We start from the raw sequence: 16,276 nt of genomic DNA, 5'->3' as shown, positions 1-16,276 counted from the left end.
CAGGGGACGTGTCAGCAGGAAGGTGGGGACGAGGTGAGGCCAAGGTCAGGTACCAGGTGATGTTGCCTGCTCTGCCTGGGAGGCAATGCCCAGGCAGTGGGGGGGGGGGCTCCACACTTCCTACTCCTGCCTCAAGCTGTTTCTAGACAGAGAAAACCCCCAGGGACTGAGCCTGGGGTGTGGGGCTGGGGAAAAGGGAGGTTACTCAGCTTCTCAAGGCTGTGTCTGGATCCCCAGGTTTAGGGAATTTTTCTCCATGTCCCCTTCCAGGGCAGCCTAGAGGTATGAAATCGCTCTGCTGCAGAGGAGGAGGGGCCTAATTGCAGTAATTAAGCAGCAGCACCAGTGGGAAGTGACAGAGTCTGCGCATGAGTCAGGGTGAGGAGCCACTGGCAGCAGGCCACGGGCCTCGCTCTGCCCTTGGGGCCAGCTGGCTATGAGAGGGGCTTGGGGAAGAGCGCAGGGGTTTCTGCCAACCATGGAGAACACGCAGTCAGCCCAGGCTAAGAGGAGAACCCCCTGACCACTCTCTGGACCACACATGACCCGGGCACCCGGGCAGCCTTGGCAGGGTCACTCTGAACACAGATGGGAAACCCAGTTTGTTCCCAGGGAGGGCAGGGAGCCGTGAGAGGAACACCCTTTCTCCAGCCTCATTGCTCCACTTAGAGGGACCTTCCCACCCCTCACTCCACTCCGTCCTCCCAGGCAGAGGGTGACTCACCTGACCCCTGGGTTTGGGAGAAGAAACAGAGCTCAGCCCTCCTCTCTCTGCCCCCAATAGATGTGTTTGAACGTGGAGGGGAAGTGTTAGCAAATCCAGTGTGGCTACAGGTCCATGTCCACATTTTTCCAATCCGGCTTTGACTAGTAATCAAGCTGACATTTTCATCTCCATCTGCCCTACTCTTGTACTGCCTCCCAGCTGATTCCAAACTTGGGTATAACCCTTATAACCCCAGTAGTTTCTCGAAAACTACACCGCACCTCACCAACTTTTCCAGCAACAGAGCCGAGAGAGAAAGCAAAGGATTCAGAGGGGGCCTATAAGGCAGGACTTCCAAAACTGCAGAAGGAGCTCCCTTTCCTTGGAACCAGAGGTTCTCCTGCCCCAAGCTTGGAGCTGGGTGTTGTGACTGTAAAGCCAGTGGCCTGGTTGGGAGGGGTGGGGGGTGGGGGGTATCCCTGAGATCTTTTTGGCTCAAGGGGTGAGCTGGGCTGTGCTCCTGAGGAATCCTAGAGCCCTTCCCTGCCACTTCCTGGATAGAAGTGTCGGCGGCAGACAATGCCACATCTTCGCCCTGCGGAGGAGGGTGGTGGGAGGGCTGGGCTGCAGCCGCAGGGACAGGCATATTCCCAGCCAGACGGTCTAGGGCTTCTTATCCACGTGGCCTTTGTCCGCTCTCTGTGGGACTGCAAGGATCTTAAAAGATCACCTAGTCCAGACTCCCTCAAATCTTCCCGATTATAAAAATCACCTGGGGAAGTTTGTTAAAAATACAGACTCCTGGGCCCCACCCCAAACCTTCTGAATTGAAGCTCCAGGGAAGGTGCCTGAAGATCTGCATTTTAAACAGTGCCCCTGGTGGTTCTTGTCAAGCAGGCTTGGGATGAGCTGGATCAATCCAGACACCTCATTCTATAGCAGAGGAAATAAGCCCAAGAGAAGGGAAGTGACTTGCTTAAGGTCACCACAGTGTGGGAGAATGCTGCCTTTTTAATTTCCTTTTTTGCTTCCCCTGTTCTAAAGCAGAATAACCTAAAAGAGAATAACAAAATCATACATAAAGCGATATTCTTATGTTAAGAGGGAAAATGTCGCGGGCAAGAAAGCAAATCAGGCTAAGTGTTACTCATCCGGGGAACGATTTTCCTCACTGGCAAGCAGGGGAGGAGAGGCCCTAAGGCTAGAAGGCTCTGAGCAGCCCCCCAAACCCCAAGTCGTAGGGGTGGCTGTGCAGGGAGCTGCCCACCTCGGAGATCTTCTGGAATTGGTTGTTGGACTGGCTGCACTTCTCAGCTGTCTCCAGAGCGACTTTATAGTTATCCACAAACGCTTTGTACACGCCAAGCTGGCTGGCCTGCAGGGAGAAGAGAGAGAGGGGCAGGAGAGGGATGGGGAGAGAGGATTAATGAATGGATGAAAGCATAACCAGAGCACCTGGAGCTCCCTTAGCACTCAGAACCTCTAACTCGGTCTGAGTGGCTAGCTGGGAGCAGAAGGAAAAGGCAGGGTGAACATACTACAGTATCCCTTTGAACTTGGTAGTTTCCATGGAAACTGGCTCAGCCAATAAGGTTAACAAGGGGGGTATTGGGGGTTGGGGGGAGCAGGGCACGGCCTTTGTTGGCATGCCAAAACTCAGTTCATTGCAGCATTTGGCTTTATTTAGCATCATCAAAGTCTCGCACGGTTTGAAGCCCCTTAATGCCTCACGCATCTTTCACATCCTGGAATTAGCTGAAGCAGGGGGAGACAGGGAGAGGGGTGGGCACATGTGGCCTGCTCAGTGCCCCACTCCCCATGCTCAGTGTGGGGAACTGTATTTAAAGGCACAGTCCCCACTTCCCTTGGCCTCCCTCGAGGTCCTTGTCCCCACCTCCTCAGCCTTCAAGGAGCCAGAGGTCCTTCCTCTCTACACATTTGCATGTCGCTTTGAACCTAACACAAAACTTTCCCCAGCTTCAGACCACACAGAGCCTCGCCGCCTCCTTGGGGAGGCAGAACAGATGCCATCAGCCCTTTCTGCAAAAGGGGAAACCAAGGCTCGTTAATTCAATTCCACAAATATTTATGGAAAGCCTTCTCTGTGCTCTGCATGTACATTTCCTCTTACCAGAGCAAAGGGTGGAAATTCTAATTAAACCATAATGAGATACTACTTCATACCCATCAACCTGGTCAAAATTTAAAAGTCTAATGGTATTAAGGGTTGGAAAGAATGTAGGAAAATAGGAACTTTCCCAGACTGCTTGCGGGGGTGTAAGTTAGTATAATTATTTGGAGAGTAATTTGTCAATAACTAATAAAGTTGAAAATATGCACAGCTTAGCCTACTACTCAGCAAATCCTCTTCTACAAACAGACCCCAGGGCTATGCTGTCCCGTACAGGAGCTACTTGCTACACGTGGATATTGAGCGCCTAAAATGTGACTAGTCCAAACTGAGATGTGCTGAGTGTAAAATACACTCTGGGTTTCAAAGGCTTAGTATGAGAAAGAGAATGTAAATGATCTCATTAATTTCTTAATCTTGTTTACATGCTGAAATGATAATATTTTGACTCTATTGGGCTAAATAAAATATATTCTTCACATTAATTTCACCTGTTTATTTTTACTCAATGTGACCACTAGAAAAGTTTAAGTTATATACGTGGCTCGCACTATATTTCTACTGGAAAGCACTGCTCTAAAGAAACTTGAATACGTGTGTGCACAAGGAAATGTGAACAAGGGTATTTACCGGCCTCACTCTTTCTTTTGTGAAAAGACTGGAAACAAATGCTCACAAGGGGGACCCATACACACACAATGTGTAGAGGAACCCATACACACAGTGCAGTTAAAATGGATGAACTAGATCTTTGTGTAGCAACGCTGACAAGTTTCAAAATGAATGCTGATTGAATTGCAAAATATATGATACATATAGACACACTTATATACACTTTAAAAGTACATGCAATGCCATAAAAAGATATATATGCATAGCGAAAACACGAACTGCAGCCTAGAAGGCTACACACCAAATTCATGTCAGTAGCTGCTTCTAGGTTGAGAGGAAGGGCAAGAGGAAAGGGAGAGACAGAGAGACTTCATTCTCATCTGTAATGCTTTGTTTTCTTGATTGAAAAGTCTTTCCATATATCTTCAGAGCTTAACATCTGTTAATTCTGGGAGGTGACTGCACCATTGTTTGCTACATTATTCTCTAGATTTTCTGGTTAAAATTTTTTCCAATGAAGTAGCAAGGACGTTCTACCCACCAAGGTACGAGGGGGGAAGTGGGCTGCCCCTGAGCCCTGCCCCGGATCGACTCTGCTTTCTGCAGAATCCCTGTGCTCCTCAAGGATCCGAAGAGGTGGGTGGGGGACCTGGAGCCACCCAGGGCAGAGACAGAACTCGAGGAAGCTGGCAGGTGGGGCGCAGGAAAGCCAGAGGGGAAAGTGAGAGCTGGGATGCTTGTGAAGAAGCCAGGACCAGAGCCATGCAGGTCTCAGCCCCAGATGGGCCAGACTTTTCAGAAAGGAAAATCCCAGATGGGGAGGAGCGGGAAGGGATGGAGTTCGCTTCCTCTTCCAGAGGGAGTCCTGGCCCATTGGTGTCCCGAGCTACAGGGGATGTGCTAGCCAGTCACTTCCTAAACCAAAGTATCATTGCTATCTTCTAAGTATGCACATTCCTTGTCCCCCTTCCCACAGAAGGATAAAGGCTGGGTGCTCAGGGTGGAACGCTACCCTCCTATCCCACTACAGAAGGGAGTAGCCGGAGGTGAGCCAGAAGCAGGATCCACCTGGGCAGAAGGCCTGTGTGCAGGGCTCACCGGCCATCCCAGGCACTGCCATCTCCATGGAGCACCTTAGTCTGCAGGGTCCAAGGCCTGGCCTGCCAGGGCCATTAACTGGGAAGTGGAGGTTGCTTGGAAACAGCAGCTCGGCACTGGGGTGATCCCATAAAACAAACAACGGAGATGCTAATTCCCTTCTCTCAGTAATGGATAATCAAATACCCGGAGACCAGCTGAAAATAAACTGTCTCCAGATGCCTGGCCTGCCCGGCCTCCTCCCAAGCCTGTAGCCCCAGGGGCTTCAGACATCAGTTCATGATGCAGGGCGAGGGAAGAGGGGGGTAGCAAATTCATAGCCAGGCCAGTGAAGCTCAGACCAGAATGGGGAAGCCTGGTGACAGCAGGGTTCAAGTGACAAAGATAAACTGGGACAGCCTTTCCACTCTGCTCCAGTCCCCCCCCCCCCCCCCCCCCCCCCCCGCCCCCTCCCTGGGTTTGCTCTCTTCTGCCCTCCTGAGGGCTGAGGAGAGGCTGCCCACCAAGCCCAGCAGCTCAGGCTCCTGGACCAGGCGGGCAGTGATGACTGGGCGCTCATCATCCCTGAACTGGGGCCAGCACTCTGGGGCTGCCAGAACCAGAAGTGTGGAGTTCCCTGGCAACAACGCCTTTCAGGGGTGCTTCTTCCTAATAATAATAATAGCAGTAATAATAGTAATAACAGTAATGATAATGGCTAACTACTGGGTATTTACTCATTTACTATATTCCAAGTCCTGTTCCAAGAACTTTTCAGGTATTAACTCACTCAGTCCTCACAACAATCCAATAAACGAAATACCATTATTATCCCCGTTTTCACAGATGAGGAAGCTGAGTCAGAAGTTGGGTAAGTTGCCAGGTGTCACAAGTTTAACCTGTGGCAGAACCCGGATTCAAACCCAGCTGCGACCTGGCTCTAGAAACTGTGCTCATCTCTGTAACACTGCTGTCCCTCAGGACACAGACCTCAGGTCCTGTGATGTCTCCTCAATGCCTTTCCAACTTCTGCCTGGTCCCAGGGGTCAAGGACACGGTGCACTCATTCACCCATTCCTTCACTCACTCACTCACTCATTCATGTACTCATCACTGGGCTGGTTCTGGGGGCCCAAACTGAAGAAAATACAGTCTGTCCTCCTGGAGCTTATGGTTCTGGGGAGTCGGGCAGTTTAGTGTTCACGGAGCGGGTAAGCATAGGGGCTGCATTTCAGAGGCTGTGGAAGGCTTCTCCACGGAGGTCATTTGTAAATTGGAAACTGACCAGAGAAGCCAGATAAGACAGAGAAGGACATTTCAGGCTAGAGCGCCAAGTACAGAGAGGTCAAGCGCGCCTGCAGTGTGAACTGAGACCAGAAGGTTCAGCATCGGGGGCGCAGAGAGGGGAGCTGAGGCCAGCAGCAGAGGGTCTCATAAGCCACTCCTCGGAGCCTGGCCTTTATCCAAATCCCTGAGCAGGGGGGACTTGAGGTCCGGTCAGGAGTTTAGAAAACGCTCTCCTGCTTTTAGGTAGAGGCCAGAGGCTGCCTGGGAGGCAGGTCTGGGGCAGAAGCCACTCATGAGGCCACAGCAGTGGTCCAGGTGAGGGCGCCAGAGGGCTGGAGAGAAGCTGGTGGCTGTGAGCTTTAAAGAAGTGGACCCCATGGGATGCAGGGAGGTGGAAGGGGGTGGGGGAGGGGAGGTGCCAAGGATGAGCCCCCGGGAGTCATGGATGGACGGGGGTTGGGACATGGCTGCACCCACTGAGACGGGGAAAAGAGCAAAGAACTTCAGAGCCAATGAGTTCAGTTTTGAGCACGCTGGGCTTGTGGCCTAGGAGCATCCAAGCAAGAGTCTTCTCCATGTAAGAAAAGCAGAGCCCTGTCCATTCAACAGGTCCCACCACTGCAGGGGAGGAAACGGAGAAGCACTGCTCCCTGCCCCGCCCCGTCCAACTCATACCCAGAGGATAGGGCCACAGACTCCTGAGCTCCATCCCGCCTGCCGGACTGGCAGAAGTTATGTGGCGGAGAGCCGGTGGGGGCCCTGTGGGTGTGACTGGGGGTCCTCAGGGGACGCGGCCAGAGACGGACACCGAGCTAGAGGAGAGGGTCGTTCCCGACCAAGGCCGCACGCTACTTCCACCTCCTCTGTCCCTCTCCCTGCCCTGTGGGTGGGCTGGGCTCTTAGTGCTTCCTGCTCCAGGGTCCTCAGGAGAGGATCGTTGGCTGACATGGTCTCCCTCCTGACTCTTCACTTCAGAGGCAGTGCAGAAGTGAGGCGAGCATCTGAAGTCTCAGGTGAGCAGTCCCTGCCCGTCCACCTGGCACTTGCCCCTCTGCCGGCTGAGGTACAGGGCCCTGCAGCCCAGCAGGGGAGCCTTCGGTCCAGCCCTGGAGCCCCCAGGTGAGAGAAACAGTGCCCTGCCAAGGGCACCTACCCACGTGGCCTGTCCCTGGCAGCCCTAGAAGCAGTCTAGGGCTTCACTGGGGGAGGCTGGGAGTCGGGGCAGCAGGCCCAGGTTCCCCATAAGGCAGAAGCCCAGGCTTTCCTCCAGGACTCAGAAATGACTCAGGCCTTCAAGGAGGCCAGGAGGTCTGGGGCTGACCAGTCCTCTCTCAACACCGGCAACTCCACTGAGGTCCCGGGTAAGGGCCCTCCATCAACGGGAGACTCACCAGCTTCTGAAAGAGGTGGCCCATGGTGACCTGGCTGTCCCACTGCTGCACCTTGGGGCAGAGGTTGTCATAGAACTCCTTGTGGATCTCGTAAATGTCCTGGATCTTGTAGAAGATGGTCTCGATCTGTTGGATGGTGAGCACGGGTTGGGAGGTGGTGGCAGTGGCCTTCAGGGGTTTCATGGGCTGGGCGAGAAGAGGAAGAAAGAGCAGAGGTGAGAGGCAAATCAACCGGAGGGTCAGCAGGCCCAGGGCCCAGATTAGGCCCTCCTGCTGCTCGAGTTCTGCCCAGATAAGGCCACTGAGGCCAGGGTACCTGAAGCGTGGTTTGAATGGAGCAGCTGCTGTCACAGGCCCCAGCAAGCCACCCATTACTGTAAGAAGAGGGAGCCTGGTCCAGCAGTCCCATCAGGTCCGAGGGGTGGTGCCAGGACACATTTCTCCCACCCTGTGTCCCCTGAGGGACCTCTGGTTCTCAGCCTGTACTGGGTTTGCTTGATGGTTTAACGGGGTCCATAGCTTTCCTCCACAATGGCCTCATGCTCTGAGTCACAAACTCCCTTGTCATGCTTCAGTGGGAAGGAGGGTTTGACTGGGAACTCAACCCCTTAGCTATTTCCTTCCAAGAAACAGAACATGATTCTAGGACTTGGGGAATAGAGTTTCTAAGGGACCCAAACCAATCTCAGTTGCACTGATATCTTAAGTTCCCATCACTTAGTATAGAGAGAGTGAGCGTGGCACGCATGCCACCGTGCTACCTCCGGTACCCATGGCAGACATTGCTAAGCAATCACAATGACCTTCCTCACTGAGCCTTGTCGTAGCCTCAGACTCTTTCTCAACGCCGAGGCTGACATGCAAGATGACATGCAATATCCCTATCTGTCATCTCTGCTTATCTACACCAAGGTGCTCCAAGGCTTGCTGGTGGAGAGGGTGAGGTGACAGACGGAAGCTCAGGACCATCCCCAACACTTGCTGGGAGCTGAAGTTATCTCCTTAAAGACCAACATGAGGGGAAAATGAGGCTTGGATACATTTTCTTCAGTGGGATTTCTGTATCTTCTAAATCACCTCCAGTGAGTAAATATTAATTTTATAATCAGGAAAAAAAGCTATTAAAATTAATCATTGAAACAAACAATCAATGATACTGAAGGATAAAGAGCTCCTCCATGGCTGACCTTCCTTCAGCCCTAAAGCCCCCAAAGATGCCCAGACTGCACACCAAAGGCCCTTCAGGGGAGAGGGTCTGGGAACCTGCCCCATAGAGAAGGCATGGGGGTGGGGAGGTGGGGGGGAGGGGTACGCTTACTTGAGAGAGAGAAGCCTGAGTCAGACATGGTTGGTGTTCTTCATCTACTGTGAACATAAAGGGCTGTGTGGAAAGAGGCCTTTGACTTAGTCTGGGTCATTCTGGAGACCCAGAGGGCAGAAAGGAGAAGTTGCAGGCGCAGGTATGGGCTCACTAGAGCCGCCCCCCACTACCTCACAGGATTAGGTAGCGAGCTTTCGACAACGCAAGCATTCTAGCAGAGAATGGGTGACTCAGTGCTGGACTGCACGGAACACCTCCACCGAGGGAGGCTGAAGTTACTGCTGGCTCACCCTGAGAGAAGACCCCCAAGCTCGAGCCAGCCGCGGCTGCCGGATGTCCAGCCAGGCTTCACTCTATCCTCCCATCTGTCTGTCCACAAGGGGAAGTCCCATCTACTTAAAGACCCAGACAATACTCTGACTTCTAGCTCCCCTGTCCTCCCAGCTCTAAAAAATCCAGACGTGATGATGAAAGCAGGAAAAAGCAGAAGTCCTCCTCTGACCCTCTCAGTGCTGGAACCAATGAGGCCTTAACGTCCAGCCCTTTGCTAGGAAAGCAGGCTGGGGTTCGACCTGGTGCAGGCCAGGCAGTGTGGGCCAGAGTCCCCATTCTGCCGCTTAACAGCTGTGGGCAAGTCACTTAGCATCTCTGGGCCTCAGCAGCCTTGTTTGTGAAACCGGGATAATATTACCTTCTCAAGAACACTGATGGGAAGATCAAAAGCCATCATTTATCTAAAATATTGAGACTGTGCCTGGCACATAGAAGGCAATCAGTAAGTGTTAGCTGCTACTGTTGTAACTATTTACCCCGCAAATAATGGACCAAGTGCCCACGTAAGGCCAGACCAGGGGGTGTAGGGGGTATTCAGTGATTCACTAACCACTGCCCCCATGGAACCTCCCATCTAGTAGAGGAGACAAACAAAACACGAGGAAACAATCAAACACAAAATCACACATAAGTGCAATGAAGGAAATAAGGGGATGTCCTGCTGAAGGACAAGAAGGAAACACTGACCTGAAATGGAAGCGTGGGGGCAAAGGGGACAGTATTTCAGGCAGAGCTCCTCAACGCCTGGTCCCAAGGTGGGAATAGCTTGGGCAGAGAGAGGAGCTAGAAGCAAGCCAGTGAGCCCGTGTGCTGCGAGCAAGGAGGTTGGCGAGCAGGGCCCTAAAGGAGGGCTGGAGGGGTGAGCAGAGGCCGGATCACACAGGGGGAAGGAATGCGGCTTTTAAGCCCATGTAATGACCTGGCTTTCCCCGGAGGGATTGAAACAGGGGAGTGACGGGGTCCAATTTTCCCTTCAGGAGATTATTTTTATGACTCATGCTCCTTGCTCCGGACAACGTTATAATCTATTTGGGTAAACTGGACCAACACAAATGAAACATTTTGGTGGACAAAGCAAGATACACTTATTACTCGACTTGGACTGTTAAATACCAACCAACTGGCACAGCTCGGAGAGGGCTTCACAGAGGAGGTGATGGGAAAGGGCCTCAGAGGGAATATCAGAGTAAGTGGAGGGTTGGGGCCTGGGGAAGCATGGCAGGCAGGGACACAGAGGGAACCGGGGCCAGGAGAAGAAGAATGTTTTCCCCACCCCAGGTCGGCAGCGACATTGAGCTCATGGCTCCCGATGTTCCGTGAAGGATACGGAGCTGGCCCTTGGGATCAGTCAGAGTTTACCCTTTTTACCTCTATCTACCCAGGTCCTGAGGAGGGTCCAAGTCACCGCGGAGTCCCTGTCCCAGCCGGGGTACAATCCCCACCCGGGGGGAATAAAGGAAATAGGAGAGAGCAGTCCTGGGGAAGAAGGAGGGGGTCAGGATTTCTCAGAAGCTGCCTATGCAGGGACAAGACACAACTGCTCTGCTTCCTCCTGAAGTCCCACTCTGTCTGCAAAAGGGGAAGCGCCGGTGCTCACCAGGGGCAGGTCACACAGACAGGGACTGCGCTTGGGGCATCAGGCCGTTGGTTCTCAGGACAAGGTTGGGGGGCCCTTTGGGGGAAGGGAAAGTGCTGGATGCGTGCCCCCAGCTGGCCTGAGACCCTGGGAGGCAGTTATTTTTATCTGGTGAAGGCCTGAAAATAGGCCTCGGGCAGGGAGGGCAGCAGAAAGGCACAGGCAGCCCTGCTCTCCTGACAGAGCACACCAGCTACCCCTCCCTCTTCCCAGAATCCTGCAGCAGAGGATGGGGCGCCAGTTCCCCATTTTATTAGAGTTAACTCTGGCTCTGGGTGTCCCATGAAGTGCTCCTCAGGAAGGCGGGCCAGGCGGGTTCAAACTCTTTTCATGACTTCACACTGTCATTTGTCTCTTCTGTCCCCCAGCAAGTTGCCTTTTGACTTTCGAAACCAGGGAAAGAAATCGGCCCACTTCCTCTACCTCCTATCCCAAGAGGCCTGGAGGCTGCCACATGTACTTTTGTTAACTATCACCACAGGCTGGGGGCGGGGGTGGAGGGGTCGGGGAGCATCCTGAACCTATCTTACAGATAAGGAGCAAAGCAAACTCCAGAAGGAGAGTCGAAGAGAGGAGGGCCAGGTGGGACCCAGGGCTGGAAGGTGCTAAGGCAAAGGCAGGCCAGAGGGAGCACCCAGCTCACCTGCAGCCTGCAGAGACTTGCAGAATTACATGCATTTGGTCTGCCCCCTTCCTCCACTCCCCACCTCAGCCCCAGCTCCCAGACCCTCTTCCCTTGTCATCTGAGCCCATCAGGAACCTGGAGAGTTCTGGAAGGTTACCTTGCCTCGCCAGCAACCCAGGCAGCGGAACAGAGCCTCCTGTGTGGCCTCCCCGTCTGCGTCTGTGTGTCCACAGTCCAGGCTACACACGCCCAGCTGTTTGCATATCAGGAAGTGTGAAACTCAGAACAAACACTCAGGAGAAGAGCTGCGGGAATGGGGGTAGGGTGGCAAGGAGAGCTGGGTGTGGGAGGCGGAGGGAGCTGGGGAAGACAGGTTTTCTTCTCTGAACGCCTTTGTCAGATCACCCCAAAGAGCAAAGGGCTTAGCTCCTGGGTAGCTGGGAAGGGCCCCCAGCTCCAGGAGAGAGAGGAGGGCTTGATTCCTCATCTCTGAGGCTTATCATCTGAGACTGTGGCCGTGGAGGGTCCTGCCCCCTCTTCCGGAGGGGCCTCCAGGTGCAGACCAGGCCTCCTGGCTCATCCCTCCCTAGCTCTTGCCTCTGCTCCAGAAAGAACCAAGCCAGGATGAACAAGCTGGGGGGAAGAGGAGGGACCTACCCTGGGTCACACCCCAGGACTGGGAGCCTCAGCCTCACAGTTTTTACCTTGAGAGCGTGAGCTGTTAGAAAGGCAGGCAGGTAGGGAGTGTTTTGGCCCCTAAATCTGTTATCTTTACCCAGACAAATGGGACTCAAATTAGGCCCAGTGACAGATAAGAACCGAGCTGTAATCTAAGAGGGGCATGCTTCTGATGGGAACATGTACCTCCCCTTCCTTCAGGGAACTGGTGGGTTGATAGAAACAAACAAGCTCTAACCTGCGCTCTTTCCCAGAACAGGAGAAAAAATTAGAATCCACTCACACTCAGGCTCTAAGAGCTTCCCCTGCAAACTCACTTACCCGTCACAACAGCCCCATGAAGAGAGTACTAATATTAGTACAGCCAGTTTGCTGGTGGACAAAATGAGGCACAAAGCTTCATTAATCTGCTGAAGGTCTACAGCTAGTAAGCAGTAGAGCAGGGATTCAAAGCCAGGCAGTCTGGTTCCTCTGAACTTCTTTCAAATATGCATCCGTTACGTAATGACAACTATACCCCTGTGTCTGGGCACAGCAATTCATAGTTTATAAGGCGTATTTCGTCTGTCTGTCCTCCTTCCTTCGGATAATATTTCAGTGTCTAAGTACCTGGCACTGTACTAGGTCCCCAAAAGGATCACCTGATTTTCTCAACTCCCTGAAGGAGAGAGAGAAGGTAATGGCCTTGTTTTCATCTTCAGATGAGGAAACTGAGGCTCAAGAAGGTTACCCATGGCTTGCCCAAAGCCGGTTTTTTTTAATTATTTACTTACTTACGTACGTATTTATTTATTTACTTACTTATTTATTTAGTGGCTGCGCCGCGCAGCATGTGGGATCATAGTTTCCCAACCAGGGATTGAACCCCTCCCTGTTCCTTGCATTGGAAGTGCGAAGTCTTGGCCGCTGGACCGCCTGGGAAGTCCCACCAGTGGTTTTTAAAACCGACAACGCATGTAAGAAAGCATGTGGCCCAGTACGTACATACACATATCCACACAAGCCAAAAGTTGCATGAAATAGTACTTATCCTTACTACATGGGATGCATGCCGACATTTTCCTTCTCGTTTGTTTTAAAATGCTGGTTCACCCCACTACCCTGATTACATTACCCACTAATGGTTAAGCTGCACAGTTTGAAAGACAGGGGCCATAAGTCTACTATTAATGGCAGCGTCAAGTCTTGCCCTAGCTCTGGCCCCAGACCCGAGTCCTTATGGACCTGCCAAACTGTTCCTCCCTTGAAAAAAACGACTGTGCAGACCAACAAACTCCCAGCGAGATCGACCACCAACTCATCCCCGTGTGTTACAAAGCAGCTACACATCTCAATAGTTACTCCTGGGGTAATAAATGCCAAGTCCCCTGGGACACCGGGTGCCAATACCTCATATATAGCAGCAAGTACATAAATGCGTATCTTACAATTCTTGTAAGAATGACTATCTACTGATTTACATCTACCTTTCTTATCCCTCCTTTTTCTGATATCACCTGATGTCTCAGACTGCACAACACCCAAGGAAGAGAACTTCACATGCCACAATCACTCTGCATAGTAAGTATCCAGACGCATCTAATATGCACCTTCTTCAGAGGCAAAAACATCTTATATCTGTGTGGTTACTTTTACCTTTTGAAAACATTGTATTGTTCCCCTCTCAGTCCGATTCTCACAACAACGCCTCCGTCTTGGAGAGGAAACCAAGGCACATTCACAGAGGGCGGCAGCCTGTCTAATGCCTCAGAGCCTCTCAGAACCACACAGACAGCCCTTCAACACATTTCCGGCCAGAGGGCCTCAGGATGGGGCGAGCGGTTGACTACTCCAGGGAGAAGGAAGGAACGGGACTAGGGATGACAAAGAGGTCTCCACATGATTGACTTGTTGAGATTTGCCCAGAGTACCAACCGGAGTCGGAGGCTAAGACCCCACCTGGACAGAGAACTGTGATCCATTAGTAATGCCTGCACTATAGTCAGGGATGATGGAGTGTCTGCCACCCCCAACCAGGTGGTGCTTCTTATTCTACCTTTCCCAGGGCAGGTAATGGAGAACCGGGGCTGAGAGGCCTTTTCAGTGACCTTGGCTGCCAAGCCATAGGCAGAGTAGTACCACAGACCCTGCCCCTGGGAAGGACTGGTCCAGGTCCCCCTCCCTCTCCAACTCCAAAAGCAGTTTTAGAGCACAAAGGCCCCAGAGTATATACTCACCAGCAACAGAGCTTCCAGCTGGTTAATATAGATCTCCTCGCTGGCCAGGAACCCTGAGAGAACCAGCTTCCTCATCTCCAGGCCTTTCCCTGCTTCCACCTGTAAAAGCAGATCAAAAGCCAACAGCTCATGAGAAGGGAGACCAAAATCCTGAGCAGCCTGTTTTCTTGCCTTTTTTCTCTTCTTTAACACTTTTGCAGGGGATAAAAGCCAAATACTTATTATAGAAAGTATTTGTAAAATACAGAAATATAAAAGGAAATATAATATAAAATATAAAAGGAAAAACAATCACCCTTACTCCTACTGCTAATGTCTTGCTTTAATTCTCTCCCATCCTTTTTTTCCCCACATTTCCTTATTTGTATCCATCCACCTATTCAACCTTATAATAGTGAGCAAGATAAAAAAGAACCTGACCCCATGTGTGGGAGCAGTTTAACGGGGGTGTTGGGGGGGTGGGATACAGACAGTTAAGAAGGGAAATCAGAGTCATGACTGAGGCAGGGCACGGTCACATGGAGGGCACAGCAGGGGCCAGAGGAGGTGCCCCGGGGAAGTGATGTGTAAACAGAGAGGAGTAGGGATAGAGAGGATGGGATGGAAGTGGGCATGGGAATCCCGGCCGAGTGGCCTTCCAGCTACACCTCTGACTATATCTTCCTGTCCCTGGGGGTTCAATCCCACAATGGAAGGTGCTGGCTGTGGGCCATCAACTTTACCCCTTGTACCCCCCCGACCCCCGCCAGCATTTCCTGACTGCGTAAGGCACAGACGCCAAAAGGCCTCCTCCTCCCTCCAGAGTTCCTTCTCCTCTGCGGTGGAGATCATACCCCATTTAGCCTTGAGTGGCCACCAACCAGCACAGTGCCCCGCACACAGAAAGTGCTTGAAAACCTTCCCTGAGTGAAAAGACGTAAAATTCTTCTTGTCACCTAAGATCCCCAAGTCATTCCTGGCCCCCTCTTCCTCCTCTCTCCCCCTCCTCTGCCACACTGAGTCCCCAAGCTCTTCAAAGTGTCCTTGCTCATCTCTTCAAGGATTCTTCCCTCTGCTCCACCCTCTCCTCTGCTGTGGTAGAGACCCACAGCATCCCACTCCCCACTGGATTCCAAGTGCCGCTCTCTCCTGCCTCCGCTCCACTCACCAGAGCCAGATGAGCCTTCCCGGAACACCACCCTACACCTGAGGCTTGTCAAAGACTTAATGCTGCCAAATGTGATTACTGGGGGACTCAAGTAGGTTCTTCACTCATTTATTTATTCATTCAACAAATGCCCACCAGACCCTGTAGATACAATGGGAAACAAGCATTCAATAGCCCCTATGCTCATTTGGCTTATAATCTAGTGGGAAAGAAAGACGTTAAAAAACAAAAGCGGAAGCCACATAGCACAGGGAGATCAGCTTGGTGCTTTGTGACCACCTAGACGGGTGGGATAGGGAGGGTGGGAGGGAGACGTGAGAGGGAGGAGATATGGGGATTTACGTATATGTATAGCTGATTCACTTTGTTATAGAGCAGAAACTAACACACCACTGTAAAGCAATTATACTCCAATAAAGATGTTAAAAAACAAACAAAAAAACACAAAAGCCGAGTAAATATAAACATATGACTACAAAGTGTGATGCGGTTCAGCATATTCTCTCCTTAAACACCTGCAATGGCTCCTAGTGCCTCTCCCTACTTGTCCAATCTCCCCAACAGCCATCAGATCTCCTCCTTTCCAATATGCCAGTAATGTTCCAGCCGCTGAACTCTGGTTATCGCCATCCCTGCTGCCTGAAATGCCTTCTCCCACATGGGGTCTTCTCTCCTGAAGACACAGCTGAAGCCTCTGGCCTGCAGTGTCAGCTCTCGTGTCAGAATCCGTGGCACCGCCGCAGCACCTGACGTGTGCCCTATCTTGTTACCTGCACGGTGATTCTGTAGGGTCTTTGAAGCACCTGCGTCACGCTCCTCTGGACACCCCTAAAGCCCAGCACCACGTGTTGCCCCTAACATGTGGGCACCTGCCATTTATTAAGCCTTGTAAGTCCTTTCCACTCTCTCATTTAGCTTCATCCCTCTCTCAAATACCTCCCTGAGGGAGGTACTATATTTTTCCATTTTACGAATGGAAACAAACAAATAAGACTTAAAAGAGGGAGGAGACTAGCCCAGAACCACACAGCCAGAAAGTGGCAGAGCTGGGATTCCCCTGCAGGTCCTCGAACACCAAATTCTGGTCTCATCCACTGCTCTAATGATTTCCTCAGT

At 51.9% G+C, this 16,276-nt stretch overlaps 1 protein-coding gene across 2 annotated transcripts in view; it reads right to left on the bottom strand.

Annotated features, from left to right (window-relative positions):
* ABR (ABR activator of RhoGEF and GTPase) overlaps nucleotides 1-16,276 on the bottom strand; it is a 175,268-nt gene that overhangs the window by 57,891 nt on the left and 101,101 nt on the right. For both annotated transcript variants that reach the window (XM_024735921.1, XM_024735931.1), the window contains 3 exons: nucleotides 14,014-14,112; nucleotides 7,205-7,390; nucleotides 1,974-2,081 (listed from right to left, as the gene is read on the bottom strand). In XM_024735921.1, coding sequence (XP_024591689.1) covers nucleotides 1,974-2,081; nucleotides 7,205-7,390; nucleotides 14,014-14,112 — 393 coding nt within the window. The remainder of the gene's footprint in view (nucleotides 1-1,973; nucleotides 2,082-7,204; nucleotides 7,391-14,013; nucleotides 14,113-16,276) is intronic.

Source organism: Neophocaena asiaeorientalis, unplaced genomic scaffold (assembly GCF_003031525.2).
Source record: "Neophocaena asiaeorientalis asiaeorientalis breed wild unplaced genomic scaffold, Neophocaena_asiaeorientalis_V1.1 scaffold129, whole genome shotgun sequence".
In the NCBI taxonomy this organism is placed as follows: domain Eukaryota; kingdom Metazoa; phylum Chordata; class Mammalia; order Artiodactyla; family Phocoenidae; genus Neophocaena; species Neophocaena asiaeorientalis.
Note: the sequence above shows the minus strand (reverse complement) of the source record. Positions and strands in the feature narration are given on the sequence as shown.